The sequence below is a fragment of the Nelumbo lutea genome, chromosome 6 (assembly GCF_056320005.1).
Source record: "Nelumbo lutea isolate HS-2025 chromosome 6, American lotus-T2T, whole genome shotgun sequence".
Lineage (NCBI taxonomy): Eukaryota > Viridiplantae > Streptophyta > Magnoliopsida > Proteales > Nelumbonaceae > Nelumbo > Nelumbo lutea.
Window position 1 is genome coordinate 10,961 of NC_142689.1, and position 19,398 is coordinate 30,358.

At 40.6% G+C, this 19,398-nt stretch overlaps 1 protein-coding gene across 6 annotated transcripts; it reads right to left on the reverse strand.

The window, feature by feature from the left end:
• Positions 1-280: 280 nt before the first annotated feature.
• Positions 281-18,810, reverse strand: LOC148846695 (uncharacterized). 6 transcript variants are annotated; one of them, XR_016100969.1, is made up of 8 exons: positions 18,355-18,779; positions 18,201-18,259; positions 16,882-16,941; positions 16,667-16,736; positions 1,580-1,649; positions 1,201-1,288; positions 921-947; positions 281-542 (listed from the first exon to the last, which is right to left on the reverse strand). XR_016100969.1 is itself a non-coding variant. In XM_088950802.1 (7 exons), exons 1-7 carry the CDS (start codon positions 18,541-18,543, stop codon positions 493-495), a joined length of 525 nt encoding a protein of 174 aa, XP_088806928.1. In that variant the 5' UTR covers positions 18,544-18,810; the 3' UTR covers positions 281-492. The 6 variants fall into 6 exon arrangements, 3 of the variants coding, with proteins under 3 accessions (XP_088806928.1, XP_088806927.1, XP_088806929.1); XR_016100970.1 differs by lacking the exon at positions 1,201-1,288 and adding an exon at positions 1,750-1,892; XM_088950802.1 differs by lacking the exon at positions 1,201-1,288 and having other exon boundaries at positions 18,355-18,810.
• Between the last annotated feature and the right edge of the window lie 588 nt (positions 18,811-19,398).

Below are 19,398 nucleotides of genomic sequence, written 5' to 3' on the forward strand. Positions count from 1 at the left end.
CCCACCCAAATCTTTCCACAAACCAAACGGAGCCTTACTTTAGCAATCGTATCAATCATCATGATTTGAACCTTGGCCAGGGATCTCTCATCACGGACCTAGCAATTCACTCCCTTGTACGATTATTCACATTTGTAAATTGAAATGAATTGCTTGTGTTGGGATCATTGCTCGGTAAAACTATACTATCTTGGACTGAAAAGGTTGAGTAGAAATCTAGAGCAAAATCAAGTACAATTCGTCCTACGAACCCAGATAGCCAAGAGGCCCAAGAACAACATTGGGTAATTTTGAAATATGGTTTTTACATGATATAGATCTCAATAATACAGGATTTGTCATTAACATGATGCATTTGAGGCTCATAGAACCCCATTGAGTCCCAATGAAATTAAAAAAATAATAATAAAAGAAAAAGAACAAGGCGAACCCAAGGCCTTAAAAACATGTATATTTCTGAACTCAAAACTCCAATGGGTTATCACTAATTCACTACAAAAGCTTCAATCCACCAGTTACATCATCAACGGAAACGGCAGGTCCTGCAAAAATGCACAAGTTATTAAATACATTATGTCAGAAATTGAAACTGGTTAGTTTAGTTTCAGCTTACGAAGTTAATAAAATAAAAGGCAACATCCACAGAATAATAATGTTTTTCATTTTGATCGTTAATACACCTGAACTATGAAAACAATATAGACAAAAAACCGATGCCATTTTTTTTCATCAGTAACAAAATCAAAGGAATTTATACGGATCATATTAACACAATTGGGAGAACATAACATGGGTTATATACCAAGTTACCAACTTTTGTTAGAAAAATGTTGGTTAATGAGAAAACATGACTATGTTGAACTTATTGGCTTAAATGAAGACCAAATCCAATAGAATATAACAAAAAGAAGGCAACTTACCAAGAATAGCCATCACTGTCCGTGAATCTGACAGACAGAAGAGATGAAACAATTAATTGAACTATTAGGAAAACTGGTCAAAACACAAACACACAACCAGGATTCATAAACTGGATAAAACTATTAAAATTTAGAGGCACTATACTAAACATTTGTTAGATACTTATGCTAGGTGTGGCCTGTACTTCCAAAACTAGGAGTGCAAGTTGGGTATCCAATTTGAAGAAATTACACTGCATTGAGGGGAGAGGGGTCAATCAAATTTTAACAAAATCCCAACCTGTGCCTGCCCAAGCTGGACCCCTATCCAAACTGGCTTTATTAGCTATTGCAGAGACCATTTTCGGCTCTCTACGGCAAGGGCACACCTGCACAAAGTGTCAGATATTGAATTTACAACGATGACACAACACAGTATGCTTCTACTCTCTTTCCTCATATTTCCTGCGTAAAAGTCGGGTATCACTTGGCTCTCAAAACATTATTAGACATTTATTTCCTATTGGCCTCTAGTCTTCCAGCAATTGTTTGGAAGAATTGACATCTTGCATTTCCAAACAGCCCTTAATGTTAACAGTCAAACTGCCAATGCTACATCACTTCAGAAAAAAACTTGATCAATATATAACTCAGGAGAGAAGCCTGTACAAATCTCTTACTTGGTGCAATCTGAGTTCTCCCTGCATCAATTGTAATATGGGTTGGTAATTTGAGTGACTTAGCCCTTCCCTGTCACAGTAAACAAACTATGAATTGGGAACAAGATATGGAAAGAATAAAATTGCAATAAAAAATTTTCTTTGGTAAATAAAATGTGCATGAAGTATACTTAAGCCATGAACTTTCACTTGCCACCACATATTACTTCTTAGTTCTTATTATGTCACGTGATCAAGGTGCCACCCACAAATGAACAATAACCTGAAGTATCTTGTTCATGACTGATCTACCCCCAATTGACATTAATATACACTTCAATGCAAAGATGTCCACGGTTAGTGAAAGCAACACTGAATTTGGAAGAAATAAACAGAAAAATATAAAAGAACGAGAGAGTACAAAACAATGCAATGGAGAGAGAGAGAGAGAGAGACCGCCGATCAGAGGAGAAAGAACAATCTCCCAGTTGACCAGATCTCTATTTATATTATCATGTCCAGCTCTATTTAAAATAAAACATTAGGCATTTAGGCCCCTCAAGTTATAATAGCAAAAAGACAATTCCCATGTCCCAAGTAAACAAATGACTATAAATAAAATCATAAAGAAACAAGAGGCAATTAGGTCATTCCTAATATTCTCAAGCTGGAGTTTATATATCATATAATCCCAGCTTGCTTATGATGAAATCTATCCTCAACCTCCATGGTGTTTCAATTAATAAATTAGTAACTTGATCCTCTGACTAGATAAAGGGGGTATCCACATCACCACCTTGAACCTTCTCATGACAACATGACAATCAACCTCAATGACTAACAGGGGTGCAAGTTGGGTACACCATTTGAAGTTGGCCCACCAATCTATGATACCAATTCTTGTCAGGAAGCACCCCTCCATCATTAGCACGTAACTTATGGTTAGGATCATTAGGGGTTTTGTTAGGAATCCTGGAGCAGAACAGCCAAAGTTGGTTAGCCAGATTTACAAGAGAAGGCCATGTCAGCTTCCTAGAATAACAACCCAGCCACTTGCAACAGCTGAGGACAACTTGCTTGCAACTAGCACAACAGCTGTTAACAGAAGGAAAGATTAAAGGTTGTAACTAACTTAAGTCGTAAACAGTATAAATAGCAAGATATGAGCAACAAAGAGCCTCGTAGGTTCCTACCATTTTGCTATCAAAGTTACCATGCCTAATACCAGGGCAATGCCGGTGAACACTCAGATAGATCAAATGGAGGTGGAAATCCATCGGATATTGGCAAACATCAAGGAAATGAAAGAGGGCTTCACCGCACTACTCAATAGGTTAGATCGGATGTCAAGAAATAACAAGGCCAAGAGGAGCAGAGCAATGAGAATAGCCACCGAAGTGGATCTGGGGCAGTTTGAGCGAGAAGAAAGGGTTTTCCCATTTTCTCTAGTGGCAACCCTACACTTTGGATCCTTCAAGCGGAATGCTATTTTGATTACAATGAGATTTCAGGACAAGATAGAGGGACACCCTTGGCAATCTTGGGTGGATTTCACGAATGTCTTGTGCATTTGATTTGGATCGCTGGGCTTTGAGGACTATGATGAAAGCTTGGCGAAATTACGACAAATGGGGTCTGTTAAAGACTATCTAGTCAAATTTGAGAAACTGGCTGTGCGAGTCCAAGGCTAGCCATAAAAGGCACTGGCGGAAAGCTTCGTCAGCAGCTTGAGCGAAGAACTGTGGTTGGAAGTAAGGACGATGCCACCTACTTCTGTCCTAGATGCAGCAATCTTGGCAAGATTATATAAAGACAAGATGGTGTGAGCTAGAAGAATAAACCATCCATGGAGACCAGTGATCAGACTGACAACGCCAAATGAAGAAATATTAGGAAAACCCGACAAGTCCGGCCCAAGCCCAATCATCCCCTTCAAACAATTATCATGGGCCGAAATGCAAGCCCTAGAGACAAGGGTCTCTTCTACAACTGTGAAGAAAATTTTGGTCCTGGCCACCATTGCAAGGTCACAACAAGTGGTTCTTCTCCAAACAAAAACCGAGGATTCCGGAAACTAGTTGCAGTGAATCAAATCTAGGCCAAGGATGGGAACTATGCCCAATGGAAACACCAGAAATATCATTAGAAGCTCACACCGAGCTTGCATCTCCATAGACAATGAGAGTAGCTGAATTAATCAGAGGGCACCACATGCCAATCCTCATAGACAAAGGTAGTTCCCTTATTTTCATAATTCAAGTCCTAGTAGATAAGTTATTTCTTGTTTAGCCAACAACCACCTTTATGGCGCATGTAGCCAATGGTAATAACCTATCTTGTCACAGTATATGCACAAGCTTGTCACTTAAAGTTCATGGGCACCAATTTTCAGTGAACTTATACCCTATTAATCTCAATGGAGCAAAAATTGTATTAGGTATCCAAATGGTTGAGGCACTTAGGCCCAGTGGTCTATGATTAGGCTCACCTCACAATCGACTTTAGGGGACCCAGATCTTTCACTTCAAATTGAGAGAGGCAAGGAATTCCTTCAACTTTTGTATTTTTGTTCTCCAGTTTCCTGTAATGATGATATCATCCGCATACACTATCAACACAGCCACTTGTTCCTAACATCTCTTCAAAAAGAGAGTGTGATCAGACCAACATTGTTTGAACCCTACTTGCTGAACCGCCATATGAAATTTATTGAACCATGCTCTAGGAGATTGTTTTAAACCATAGAGGGACGGACTTTCTTAGCTTGCACACCTTATTTTCACTTCCTTTGGCACAAAAACCTGGGGATTGAACCATGTACACCTCCTCCTCCAGATGAAAAAGCATTCTTTATATCCAATTAATGCAATTCTTAGTCAAGGTTTGCAGCCAATGATAAAAGAACTCGAATTGAGTTCATCTTAGCTACTGGAGCAAGCGCCTCATCATAGTCAACAACATAGACTTGAGTGTATCCTTTAGCTACCAGCCTTGCTTTGTACCTATCAATTGTCTCGTCTGCCATGTGTTTTACTATAAACACCCAGTTACACCCCACTAGGTCTTTCCCTTTTGGAAGATCCACAAACTCCCTTGTTTGATTCTTATAGAGGGCATTAATCTCCTCCGTCATAGCATCTGTCATAGGAAGTTGGCAGTCCTGAGCATGTCGTGTAGTACAAGGAGAATGCCACAGTCATGTCTTGGTTGCTGGCCTCCATGACTCCTCGGGTGGATAGAACTGTTCATCATTTCCCCACAACCACTAAGATCTGGGAGAAAGTATCCAAGACCTACGGCCAGAAAAAGAACAATGCTAGAATCTACAGATTGAACCAAGATATTGCAGCTCTAAGGCAAGGAGACATGTCCGTGGCAACATATTTTGCAACCCTAGAAAGCCTTTGGGAAGAACTTGATCATCACTTGATATTGGATTTGGAAAATGCCAGGGACAAGGAGAGACATGACAAGCAAATTGAAGAGTGCAGAGCCTTCAAGTTTCTGGCTGGCCTAAACCCAGTATATGAGGGTATAAAGTCACAAATTCTAGGGAGAGATGAATTACCGGAGCTTCATCATGTCTATTACCTAGTGAGGAATGAAGAAGTCAGGAAAAGGGAGATGCAAGTTGACTCCCAGACACAGTCAACTGAACTATCTGGAGAACATTCAGCCCTAGTCTCCACTAAGGGAAATAGATATCCAGACAAGAAGTCCCTCAAGTGTATCCATTGTAGTGGTGAGAAACACACAAAGGAGAAATGTTGGGTCTTGTATCCTCATCTGAAGCCAGCTGCTTTGAGAAAGGACAAAAGACAACATAAGGGTGACACAGCAAGTGGGAATCTTGCCACCAACAACAGTAGTGACAACTCACAAAGTACTCCGACAGTGTCCTCTTCCTCCACAAGGCAGGCTGTCGACTCCTCTGGACCAAGTATTTTGGGCTTCACGACTAGTGAGGTAGAGATTCTCAGTCGGGCATTAGCCCGTCTGAAGAACAATACTTTAGCTTCCACCTCTCTTGCCAAATCAGGTACAGTCTCTGCCTTTAGTGCAACTAGTTCCATTGATTCCACCTCTTGGGTGATTGATTCCGGAGAAACTATCCATATGACACATATGTCTTCCTTATTCTCTTCATATCATTTGTTGTCTGGCCAGGATAAGATGAGAGTGGCTGATGGGTCTCTCTCCACCATCTCTGGAAAGGGGGTGGTTGACCTAAGCAATGACCTCTCTCTTAAACCAATCCTACATGTTCCTAGTCTTACCTCAAATCTTTTGTCTGTTTCAAAGCTTACAAAAAATTTGAACTGCAGTATAATTTTTTTTCCTACTCATTGTGTCTTCCAGGACAGATTGACGAGGAGAACGATTGGGAGTGGTCATGAGTATGGGGGCCTCTACTATTTTGATGCAGACATCGGATCAGCCCTACAAGCTTCTGCTACTACTAGTCCGAAAAGTGTGGAGTCAATAGCTAGGCTACACCTATGGCAAGCTAGGCTAGGTCATGTGTCTATCTCTTCTTTAGCAATGTTGTTTCTCGAATTGTTTAAGGGAATTCCAAGTTAGAGTTTAATTTGTGATGTGTCAAATGTCAAAACAATGTAGAACAGTGTATCCAACTTCTAGTAATGAAATTCGAGCTCCTTTTGATTTGGTTCATTTTGATGTTTGGGGACCTTCACCCATTGTTTCCATTGATGGCTTCCATTACTTTATCAGTTTTATTGACCATTATTCTCGGTGCACATGGATTTATCTGTTAAAAGGACGAGATGAAGTACCACGGATAACTATGGTTTTTTGCAAGATGATTGAAACATAATTTGATAAGAAGATTAAGCAATTCCGGTCAGACAATGCGGCTGAATACTTTGAAAGATCCCTGAACTCATTCATGGAAGACGCAAGCATGTTACACCAATCATCCTATGCTAACACCCCTCAGCAAAATAGGGTTGCTGAGCGCAAGAATAGGCACCTATTGGAGACAGCTCGAGCCCTACTATTCCAGCACAAAGTGCCCAAGCAATATTTGTCTCAAGCTATACTCACTGCATCATACCTGATAAATCGGATGCCATCTAAGGTATTGGGTATGAAGACTCCTTTCTTTGTTTTGTGTCCCACTCTTCCAGAATTTCCTCTTCCCCCACGGGTTTTTGGTTGTACATGCTTCATACATGTGAAGGATCCAAAGAAAACCAAGCTGGATCCCAAGGCTACAAAGGGAATATTTTTTGGGTACTCTCCTACACAAAAGGGGTACAAGTGTTATGATCCTGTCTCCAAGAAAAAGTATGTCACCAGAGATGTAGTCTTTTTTTAGCCTCAACCCTATTTCCAGTCTTCTCAGAATCCTCTTCATGGGGAGACTAGTGAGTTGGAAGAGGATTCTCATTCTCCCTTCTTTTTTGTTCCCCTTTCATACAACAGAAGGAAGAAGGGCCCTCAACCTCATGATTGCAACCAGTTGAACTCATATCAATCTGTCTCTACAATCCAAGGTAATTCTAACTCACACACTTCGGATTTGGATCTTCCTATTGCTCTCCGTAATCACGTTCGTTCTTGTACCACCCGGCATCCCATAGCTGATTTTGTTTCTTACTCACACTTATCTCTTGCCTATCACTCCTTTGTGTCTGCTCTTTCCTCTGTATGTGTCCCTTCCAGGTACTCAGAGGCGGCATCTGATCCAAGGTGGAAAGAAGCCATGAATGAAGAGATGAAAGCCCTAATGAAAGCAAGAACGTGAGAATTAGTGGACCTGCCAGAGGGGAAAGGCACTATTGGGTGCAAGTGGGTATTCACAGTAAAGCACAGGGAAGATGGGTCAATCGAGAGGTACAAGGCCAAACTTGTGGCAAAGGGATTTACACAAAAGGAAGGAATTGACTACAAAGAAACCTTTGCCCCAGTAGCAAAGCTCAACACAATCCGGGTTCTACTGTCACTAGCAGCAAATTTCTCTTGGGAACTCCATCAGCTGAATGTGAAGAATGCCTTCCTAAAAGGTGATCTTCATGAAGAGGTATTCATGGAACCTCCACCAGGCTATGATGTTGGAATAGGACCTTATTGGATATGATCCGGTCACTTCTCGTGCACTCAGAATTGCCCACATCCTTTTGGGGTTTCGCATTAGAGACTGCGATATACGTGCTGAATCGGGTTCCAACCAAATTGGTTCTGAATGGACCGAAAAGAAACCAAGTGTCAGACACTTGAAGATTTGGGGTTGTACAGTACACGTTAAAAGAACGAGTGCAGACAAATTGGAATCCAAGATCAATCGTTGCCTATTCGTAGGCTACCCCAAGGACTCTGTGGGTTACCTATTCTATGACCCACATGAACAGAAGGTGTTTTGTAGCCAAAATGTCCATTTCTTGGAGGAAGACTATATCCTGAACAATCATCGTCAAGAAGTTGTTCTTGATGAAGAGAGCTCAGGGTTAGTGGGAGGTGTCCCACAAGTTCCAGGTAGTGACCAACCTAGAAGATCTACCTGGGTATCCAGGCCTCCAGTTCATTTTGGCTATGACCAAGATAGTTATCTGGTGGAAACTACAAGTGAGGAGGATCCCGTGACTTTATACGGAAGCTATGTTGGACATAGATTCCTTGAAGTGGGTAGATGCCATGAGAACTGAGATGGACTCAATGGAGACCAATGGAGTCTGGACTCTAGTAGATCCGCCTCCCGGGGTAAAAGCAATTGGTTGCAAATGGATCTATAAGAGGAAGAAGAGCCTCAATGGTAAGGTTGAGACCTACAAGGCTCGTCTAATGGGGAAAGGATATACTCAGAAAGAGGGCATCGATTATGAGGAAACCTTTTCGCTGGTGGCCATGCTTAAATCCATTAGGATCCTACTAGCTGTAGCAGCATACCATGACTACGAGATTTGGCAAATGGATGTCAAAACTGCGTTCCTGAATGGAGATCATACTGAAAATATCTATATGCAACAACCACAAGGTTTCATAGCTGCGGGTCAGGAACACATGGTATGTAAATTAAATAGATCCATATATGGACTTAAGCAAGTTTCTAGGAGTTGGAACATCCGATTTGACTCTACTGTCAAAAAGTTTGACTTTGAGCAAAATCCGAATGAACCCTATGTTTATAGGAAATCCAGTGGGGATATGGTTATGTTCTTGGTTCTGTATGTAGACGACATTCTACTCATTGGGAATGACGTAGGAATGTTGACTACAGTGAAAGTATGGCTTTCACAGCAATTCTCCATGAAAGATGTTGGAGAAGCCTCCTATATACTGGGTCTTCGACTCTATAGAGATAGATCGAAGAGGATAATATGATTATCCCAATCTTCTTACATTGACAAAATTGTCAAGAGATACAGCATGGAGAACTCCAAGAAGGGAAATGTTCCTTTCAGGCACGGAGTCACTTTCTCCAAGGGGATATCTCCAAAGACTCCCGAGGAGATTGAGGGCATGAAAGACGTTCCCTATGCCTCAACCGTAGGGAGCATCATGTATGCCATGTTGTGCACTCGTCCTGACATTGCTCAGGCAGTGAGTGTGGTAAGCAGATTCCAGGCCAACCCAGGGTAGGAGCACTGGACTGCTGTGAAAAACATACTTAAGTACCTTCGAAGGAAAAAAGAGTTTTTTCTGGTATTCGATGGTAGCTCACTACAGATCCAAGGGTGTACTAATGTTGATTTCCAGTCGGATCCAGATGATAGAAAGTCTACATCTGGGTATGTTTTCACGATAGGATCGTGTGTTGTTTGTTGGAAAAGCAGCAAATAGGAGTCCACTATAGATTCCACAACCTAAGTCGAATACATTACCGCAAGTGAAGCTGCCAAAAAAGTCATATGGATGAAGAAGTTCATTCATGAATTGGGAGTAGTTCCATCTAGTACATCACTCATTCCGTTGTTGTGTGACAACAATGGAGCTATTGCTCAGGCTAAGGAGCCACGAGCCCACTCGAAGTCAAAGCACATCGAGAGGAAGTACCATGTACTGCGGGAGACAGTTGGAAGAGGAGACGTCCTGCTTCAGAATGTAGCATCAGTGGAGAATGTGGCAGACCCATTGACTAAGCCACTGACACAGAAAGTGTTTGAGAAACACGTGGAAAGTATGGGACTCCGGCTTATACCAGATTGGACCTAAGTGCAAGTGGAAGCTGTTAGACAGTGTATGCCCTTTAAATCAGAATGATGTACCTTATGACATTTATTGTAAATGAATAAAGTACATATTTGATTCATGTTATTATGGTGTGTTTCTGTGTAATACCCTTAAACTGGACACATATGACACTCGTGTTAGTTTAGAATGTTCACATCCGTTGGATAAGTCTGGGGAGATTTATCCTGTTATGGCTGACACTGATGTGCCGCCAAGTTGGTTGGGGTAGCCTGTCTCAGTTGCCAGGGTGAGACCCGAGGTACATGCAATGTAGGTTTACTTGAAACCATGAACCGGACCAGAATTCTAGTATTGCCCTGGACCTTGGTGAATAGTGGGCAAAACCGGAATGTTACACCTGACCCCTAGACTCGATTATGATACTGAACTGCGTGTCGCATTGGACTGTCTTTGATATGCCAATCAATGAGATCCTTAGAGGGGGTCAAAACCTGGGTATGTTGGGACAGTCCGAGAATTCATCTGAGTAGGTGATCATAGTGACAGAATCAGCCCCTTTGTCGGACAAAGGTAATGATCAGGGATGCACTATCTCTGATGGAAACCAAAGCTGTCGGCATCCGATTTCAATCGTTGAAATTTGTTTTTGCAATATATATTTATATAAAGGTATACATATATATTATGGTTTCAAAATGTTTGCAAAAGGTTTTAATTCCCAGGATCCATGTGACTAGAGAGTGCAACATTGTTCCTTGTAGCCAAGGGAGAGGTCCTCTCTTGTCGGACAGTGTTTGATCATTATGGGCTGAGAGGTTAAGTGTAAGACCATTGAGTGTAATACCTGATGGGCTAATCTTGCATCTGCCCACAGTCTCTGGGTTTTATAAGGTGGCTTGGCCTAGGGACCACTTAGTGTAAGTGTTGGGCCCATTAAGAGCCCATAGTGATGGGCTCAGGGGTTCACTGCCCATAATAGTGAATTCGGCCGAGCCTTGTAGCAGAGGATAGGCTGAACCCATGTGGTTGATGTGTAGATCAATGTTTGGGCCCCACGCCATACAAGGAAACCCAACTGGGCAGTAGTCTGGAAGGTTAGTGAGCACATGGACTCAATGGGCCTAAAGCCCAATTCGAACTGGTCTAATTTGATTAGTTAAAAAGAGGGGCGGATCTGGGATTGGGATCAGCAGATAGGTTAGGGAGTCATCCTTATCCACTTAGAGAGCCCAGATCCAAATATATCTGGAAACTCCTAATAAGATTAGGAGGGCTGATCTGATCTGCAGATAAGATAAGGGCTTATCCTTATCTCTTAAAGAGAACTCCTGATCCAAATACAGATTTGGATTAGGAAACTCCTAATGAGATTAGGAGATCTCTTTAAAGCTATAAAAAGAGGAGGGCGATCCATTAAAAAAAAACATCTCATCACATCAGATCTTAGATCACAGAAAGAGAGAAGACAGCTCTAGTGAGACTGCGCCATCTTCTGCTCTTTCGCCCTCCTCCTGCTACCGCCATTGCCAGTTCGATCTCCACTGTAGAAGCGACCAAGAAGTGTTCTTGATATCAGTTTTTGGAGAAAAACTTATCTGAAGTGGTGCTCACATTCCCTCCATCGAATTCTTGCTAAAGGATTCGGTTCTTGTGAAGAACCTGCTGATTCTGCTCCACCCTACGCTGTGTCATCTTCGGTGGGAGCAGCCTTTGGAGTTTTCCTTGGGTGCAAACTCCTTCATTGGGAGATATTGTTTCTTCGTATCAGGTACCTCCCTCTCCTACCTTTTGGTTTTAGATCTGGTTCGGTTCTTGGTTCAAGATTGATCCTTGAAAATGCAGATTTTCTAAAACAAGGAATGTGATTCCCAGATGGGAGAGAGAGAGATTTTTGAAATTTCACCCTACCTACCTGCAGGGTTTGGCTATCCATATGATGGATCTCTCATTCCTTCACTATCCATAGAGAAAATGGCATGTCTAGTTTCATCCTCCTCAAAGTGCCTTTCCAACCATCATTTATTTTCTTCAAAAAGTCTTGGCCAAGTAACACTTTACAACTCCACCCTATTACTTAGAGGCCTCCTTAGAATAGATTTGAAGTGGGCAACAAAACAATTGGCTATCTCCTCTTGAACACCATCAAGGTCTTCTTGATATCTTTGTTAAGCCCAACTACAAGGTCTTGCAGGCACCAGAAGCCCTACTTGTTCAAGTTGGGTTGGCCCCTGTGAAATCTTTTTGGTTGTAAAGGCTTAGCTGGCACCTGTGAAGTCTAATCAGAAATCCTCAATGGTGGTCTAAGGTAGAGGACATAGGTAGAGATGGCCAAACCTCTATAAAAATCTTGTGTGCTTTGTGTTTGTTTCTTTTCTTTCAACTTTTGTAGTTTATTTTTCTTTGCTAACTTCCTCGGACAACTGCAATAACTTGAGTTCTTGAGATCTTGCAGACATTTATTTTGTTTTGTTTTTCTTTGTTCGGATCTGCAAGATACAAGACCAACTAGTGCAGTTAATGAGCTACTAACTCACCAACATTACTAACTGCACTAACTCTTTGGTTCAGCAGTTTTGGGTCTTTATTGCTTACTAACTTTTCCCACAGCTAACCATTATTCTAACTGCTTTACATTTACTGGTATAGTTGCTTTATTTATTATTCATTTATTGTTCAACTCTATTTATATTTCTAAAGTTAGATTTATCCTTGAGATTTCGGTAGCAGCTAATAAGGTGTATTCTAATACATCTCTTAAATTTGTCTTTCAGATATACTTACCGTTTCCAATACTTTGAACCTTGACACTTACAACAAAAATATCTGTCTCAAGGGGTGGAGGCAGTGCTAGAAGATGAAATCGGTTACTTGGAATGTTAGAGGGTTGGATATGGGAGAAGAAGGGAGGTCATAAAGAATTTTCTAAGAAAACACAACCCTGATGCAGTGTTGCTACAAGAAACTAAGTTGGAATCCTTTGACACGAGTTTGAAGAATGAAATTTGGGGTTCCAATAGTGGAGAAAGGATGGAGGTGAATGCAGTGGACCTCTTAGGGGGTTTGGTGGTAATTTGGGATCCCAAGAGCCTTAGGAGAATCAGAGAACAAAAAAGGAAGGGTTTCCATTTTGATTTGTTTTCAGATGGCGGATGGGGGTGGCAATGGGGACTTACAAACGTATATGATCCAAACGTAGAAGGGGCAAGGATGGAACTGTCGAAAGAACTGGAGGGGGAGAGGCGAGAGTGGGGTGGTCCTTGGTGTCTAGGGGAAATCAACATAGTCAGAAGAATGGGGGAAATGAAAGGGGGGAGGGATGGAAGTGAAAATCTGGGTATGAGGAGGTTTGGTGATTTTATCAAGAGAAATAGACTAATTGATCCTCCCCTGAGTGATTGTAGATTCACTTAAAAGAATGGGCAATCTCCACCTATTTTAAGAAAGTTGGATAGGTTTTCTCTATTCTGGAGATTGGGAGGAACACATAGGTGAAATGATTCAAGAAGCTTTGCCTTTTGTCATGTCAGATCATAAGCCAGTGATCTTGAAACAATTTGTAGTGGTTATACGACCAAGATCATTTAAATTTGAAATCATGCAATCGGGCCATCCAGACTTCTTGGATTGGGTGAAAGAGAAATGGGAAGGTATGCAAGTGGAGAGGTCTGCAAGCTTCAAGCTGGTGCTGCTGGTCAGGAAATTGCAGCTATTGAAAGAGGAAATCAAGCTATGGAATGTAACTGTTTTTGGTAACGTGGGGAACAAGAATAAGGAAATTTTAGAGAAAACAGCCAGATTAGACAGGATGGAGGAAGTGGGATATCTATCTAGGAAGGAGAGAGTGGAAAGAGAAAGGTTGGAATTTGAGTTAAAAAGCTTAATACACAGAAGAGGAGAGCTGGAGACAAAAGTCAAGAATGACTTGGCTGAAAGCAGGCGACAAAAACACAGCCTTCTTTTATGTTGATGCTAGTGCTAGAAGGAGGAGAAACTTTATCCCAAGAATTCAAGTGGGTGGGGAGATGGTGGAGGCCTGGAATTAAATTCAGGAGAAGGTGGTTAGTTTTTATAAGGGTTTATACACCTCAGGAGTCTGGAGCTGGATGTCCCTAGGGGAGATGACTCCCAAGAAGTTGAATGAAGCTTCAGCAACTTGGATTGAAAATGAATTCAGAATGGAGGAGATCAAAGGAGCCATAAAAGACATAAATGGGGATAAAGCCCCAAGACCAAATGGATTCAACTTTGCTTTTACTAACACATGCTGGAACATGCTGGAAAGAGATTTTGATTTATTGTTTAAGTAATTCTATAGGGAAAGGAACTTGGAGAAGATGGCAAATTCTACTTTTATCTCTTTGATTCCAAAAAGGGAGGGAGCAGTGGAATTGAAGGATTTCATACCAATAAGCTTAATCATCAGCCTGTACAAGTTGTTGGCTAAAGTTTTATCAAAGAGACTGATGAAATTTCTGCATGAGGTTGTCGAGGAATCTCAAATTGCGTTTGTGGAAGGAAGGCAGATTTTGGATGGAGTCTTAGTGGCAAGTGAATGCATTGATTCCAGATTGAGGAGTGGTAGACCAGGCCCTGTATGTAAGATTGACATTGAGAAAGCTTATGATCACATGGAGTGGGGTTTCTTAGAAGAAATTCAAAGGTTGATAGGTTTCGGTGAAAGATGGAGATCTAGGATGTATGCATGTATGTCTACAGTCTCCTTCTCTATTCTTCTAAATAGCGTATCCATGGAGTTTTTTCAAGCACCTAGGGGTTTGAGACAAGGAGATCCAATATCTCCTATGCTATTTGTCTTGGTTATGGAGATATGGAACCTTCTCTTGATGAGAAGTGGGCAAAGGGGTTTAAATGAAGATTTTAAGGTGGAAAGGGATGGCCAATGTATCTCTCATCTGCAGTATGCAGATGATACCTTGATTTTTTCTGGATGCCTCGATTGAACAAGAGTTAAATTTGAGGGCAATCTTGGCAAATTTTCAACCATTAACAGGTTTGAAGGTTAACCTCTCAAAGAGTATGTTGATTGGAGTTGGAGATATTGAAAGAGAAGTTCTGTTGGATTGTGCTGATGCTTTTGAATGCAGAATTGGTGAACTCCCTTTAAATTAGTCGGGAATGCCAATAAGGGACATCAAATTCAGGTACATTGTGGAGACCAATTTTGGAGAGGATTGAAAGAAGACTGGATGGGTGGAAATCAAAACATCTCTGCTTTGGGGTGGGGGTGGGGGGAGAATAACTTTAATTAAAAGTGTCCTTTCAAGTTTACCAACCTATTATATGTCCTTGCTGAAGATCCCAACTCAAGTGGCTGAAAGAATCAAGAAGGCAGAGGGATTTCTTATGAGAGGGCGTGGGTAGGGGGTGAGAGTTTTTAACAGGGAGGACCGGGGCATAGGAAAGTGAGATTTTTTAACAGGCAATTGTTGGGAAAGTGATTATGCGGATTTGGGTTAGGGAGAGAGGAAGAATCATTGTGGAGGAGGGTGGTGGTGGGGCAGTACGGGGTGGTAACTGGTGAGGTTCAGTTGGGAGCCTAGACAGGTGAGGTCTTCATATGGGGTGAGTGTGTGGAAAAGGATTATGAGATTTAATTTAACAGAGAGTTCAGAAGTCTAACAAGTTTTACAGTAGGAGACGGCTCAGGAATTAGGATTTGGGAGGATGATTGGTGTGGGATTGGCAAGCTGAATGAGTTATGCTCAAGATTGTATAGGTCGGCTGAGGCTGAAGTTACTATTAGCTGCTGCTATGAAAGAAGGGCAGATCAGTTGATATGGAGCCCAAAATTCAGGAGACCCCTGCTGGATAGAGAGGTGGAAGAATGCATTTCTCTGTTGGAAAAGCTAGAGGCTGTGAAAATCACTTCTCAGTCAAAGGTTGAACTATAGTGGAATGAATGCTCAAATGGAAAATTCACTGTGAAATCTTGTAATTTAGCTATCAGCAGAATCAGTTCAGATTCAATCCAATTAGAAGGTGTGTGGAGAAACCCGGTACCCCCAAGGGTTGAGGCTTTTGCTTGGCTGGTGGCTATGGATGGCACCTAGATTGTGGATCATTTGAAATCAAGAAGTTTCAGTATGGCCAACAGGTTCTGTTTATGCAAAGAGCAGGAGGAGAATGTCAGACATTTATTTTTTTGTTGCAAGATTGCTGGTTTCCTGTGGAGATTGTTCACCGCTATGTTTGGGGTATCTGATTTTCATTCAAACTCAGCTACAGAAATTTTTCTCTTCTTTGCCAAAGTTAAGAGGTAGCAAGAAGGCGAAGGTGATATGGAGCTGCATTCCTTTTGCAATCTGTTGGAATATTTCGAAGGAGAGTAATAGAAGAATTTTTTATGATATATCCTGTAGATCGGGCAGCATAGTATCTGCTGTTAGAAAATCAGTGGCTGATTGGGTTATGGTACACCCAGAATTCAGTCAATTTGACAAGGAGGACCTGGGGGAAAACTTAGGGAATATGTAATTTGGAAAGTTTATATTGAATCTGGGCAACTTCCTTTATTTGTTTTAACCAGGTGATGCCTTGTCACCAAACAGATTTGGTTTTTTTTATTTTTTGATAAATTGATTCTTTTTTATTTAATGATATTTTATTTTTACCTATCAAAAAAATGGCAGATGAAGGGTGTAAAAGAATTGAATTGATTGTCAAATTCCCTTGGCAATATCAATGATAGATAGTTAGCTTTTATATAAATCACATAAAAATGTAACAATGTCAAAGATGAACTTTACTAAACCCTTATCCAGGTCGAATGCAACATGATGAAAGCCCTAGCCTCCTAACTCTCATAGTCTCTTAATCCCTATTCTGAAACGAAAATCCCATGAAACCCAAGGCAGAAAAGGGTGCTTATCAAAGATCGAGTTTGGTAATAGAACCCATATCATGCTAAAAAATGACAATTTTAATTATTCTTACTTGTAAAATCAACAGATCTTCTTCACTTTCACATTTCAAAACAACTTTAACTTGCCCACACATTTCCCACCTGCATAGAGCAAAAATGAAAGCTAAAAACGTACCCCCAGAAAAAGATTGGCAAATTTTAGTTGCAGAAAGTAGATAGAAACAATGAACAACACTCAAATCTCAACCCAAAAAAGAATCTTATGAGTGGTAATATAAGAATGTACCTGCCCAAAGCTTTTGGAGCTCTATGAAGGAGCTTCTTGTAAAGGCCCAAAGTAGCATGGCTAGAAATAAAAAAAGGTTCATCATACATCGGGGAAAAAAAGCAAATTTCATGTTACTTATATGATGGGCATGAAGTCATATTGCTCAGTCAACCATGTGTTTATGCATTGCAAATGGTCCGCCTAGTAGCCTATTTAATCATAGGAACATATGTTGATTTCAGCCTCCCCAATTAACAGGTTAACTATCTTTCAAAAAAATTAACCTTTTGGCATGGATCCAAAATGCAAACCACTAGGGAGGAGTTAGGGCCTTAGGGGCATGGGGAAGAGATCCAATTCTGATTACTGTACAGTTGTTGGGGGAATTTGGTTACTTGGAGAAATAAAAACAGTTGGAGTTGATCAATTGTTCCCTTGGTTTTGTGATCAGTTGATCAAGATTTAGCCCCTACTGTTCTCTTGAAGCTGTTGTTCAAGGAGAGGTTCCTAGTACGTTGTCATCATCAGGGAAAATTTTGTTAACCCATGCTGACTGATCAAGAAAATAAGAAAAATGCAGGATCTGGAAATAGTGACAGTCCAAAAGTCCAAATAGCCAGTCCACTACAGTTAGGCTTGACAGATAATTATTTGTATGGTCTCATTCTGCCAGGCTATATGTGAGTAGTGGATAAAAATTGGGCTCCCTGGAAATGAGAAATAGAAGAAGCTAGGAAGAGAGAAGTTCAAAAGATCAGGATAGAAAAAGGGGCTGGGGAACAAAAAAGGGAGGACACCATGGTAACTAGAAGCAAGAGGTTCTTGGTGGATAGAGTCTGAGAGGATCCTAAAATACTCTTCTCACTTTAGCATGTTTTTCTTCCTTCTCTAGTCTCAATTCTGCAAAACTTTTTCAATTTCTTTTCTCCTTACTTTGTTTATGATTCTTTATTTTTTGGACTGATTCACCAGATTTTTCAATTACAATATTTGTTTAGCTTTTTATTCCTATAGTATTCCAACTGTTAAACTCTTACATATGTTGTACCATTGAGCAGTTCTTGTAATTATTGCATGGCACTTGCATTGTTACGTAACTTCCGTTAAATGCTTATATCTGATTATTAGCTAGTTGCCTAGCTGTTAAATTGATAATATTTTCTCATAATGAAGATGCATGATGGGTAGTTGACCGAGCACATAACGCAGTTGGGCAGCTGCTCGGCCATTGAACTATAAAGCCCTAAGTTTTAAATGTTCTCTTAATCAATAAAAATTCAAAAAGCCTACACATTTAGTGTGTAGAAGGATTCCACGCTGGAAATGATAAATGTTACCTGCATTGAGCAGCAATCTTTCCTTTACCCATTTTCAAGTCGTTCCTCACAACCAATACCTGAGATGCAGACAATCAGACTACCTGACTTTCTTTATCAAACTTGTCTTGGAAAAAAAAAACAAAAATAAGAAGAGGAACTATCGCGTAAATACCATTTTGAAGTCTTCGACGATGTCTGCGAGCTTTTCGATGTCGAGGGGTCCCTTGTTTCGATCGACGGCGAAAGCTGCAGGATTTTGTTTAACAACAATAGAGTGAGCACGGTGGCGAGTTCCGGTTAGGTACCCCAAAGCTAAGCACCCGGCCCCAACTAGAAAGGCACTCAGCCATGACAAATCCATTAACGAGCGTGCACAAAATCACAACTACAGCCTTAATCTCAACGAACCGAAGCCAATCCTCTGTCTACCTTGTCTCTGATCTTGGGGCGTTGGAGTCCGACAGGAATATTTTACCCTTGCCAGACTCGGCAGTAATCTGATACTGTTTTCTATTCTTTAAAGTTTATACCCACACTCGAGGTAGAGGTGTGTCACAGTCACGAAAACGGCTTACCTTCGTTTGATCTAGATTCGTCAAAATGTTGATGGACCTCCCACAATTAGACCTGGGAAAAAGTTGATCCGACCCAACCTAACCCGAAAAAACAGGTTTAGGGTCTCATATTTGCTAGCGAATGTGAAAATGATCCGACCCGATCCGAAAAAAATTGGATTGAATTGGATTGGGTCATGGGTCAATCCGCTGATTCAATTGTCAAGTTTAATTGGAATTATTTATGTATTGTTACAAGGTTCCACTCTTTACTTTTTTCTATTTAGTCTTTATTTTTTATTGGATTGAATTGAGTTGGGTCATGAGTCAATCTGCTGATTCAATTGTCAAGTCTAATTGGAATTATTTATGCATTGTTAGAAGTTTCCATTCTTTACTTTTTTCTATTTAGTCTTTATTTTTTATTGTTTACTCTTTAAATTTTTAAATGTTTAAGTTTTTTATTTTATATTTAAATTTTTAAGATTAATTCTTTTAATTTTGACATTTTTCATTTATTTATTTTTAATTTTTTAAATTTCAAGTATTTTTTGGGCCATGGGTCAACAGTACTTTAGAATCACCTATTGTTCAGTCTGCTCCAGTCTTCAAAACCATGACTTGAATTATTATACTTTAATAATTTATTTAGAGAAAAAGAC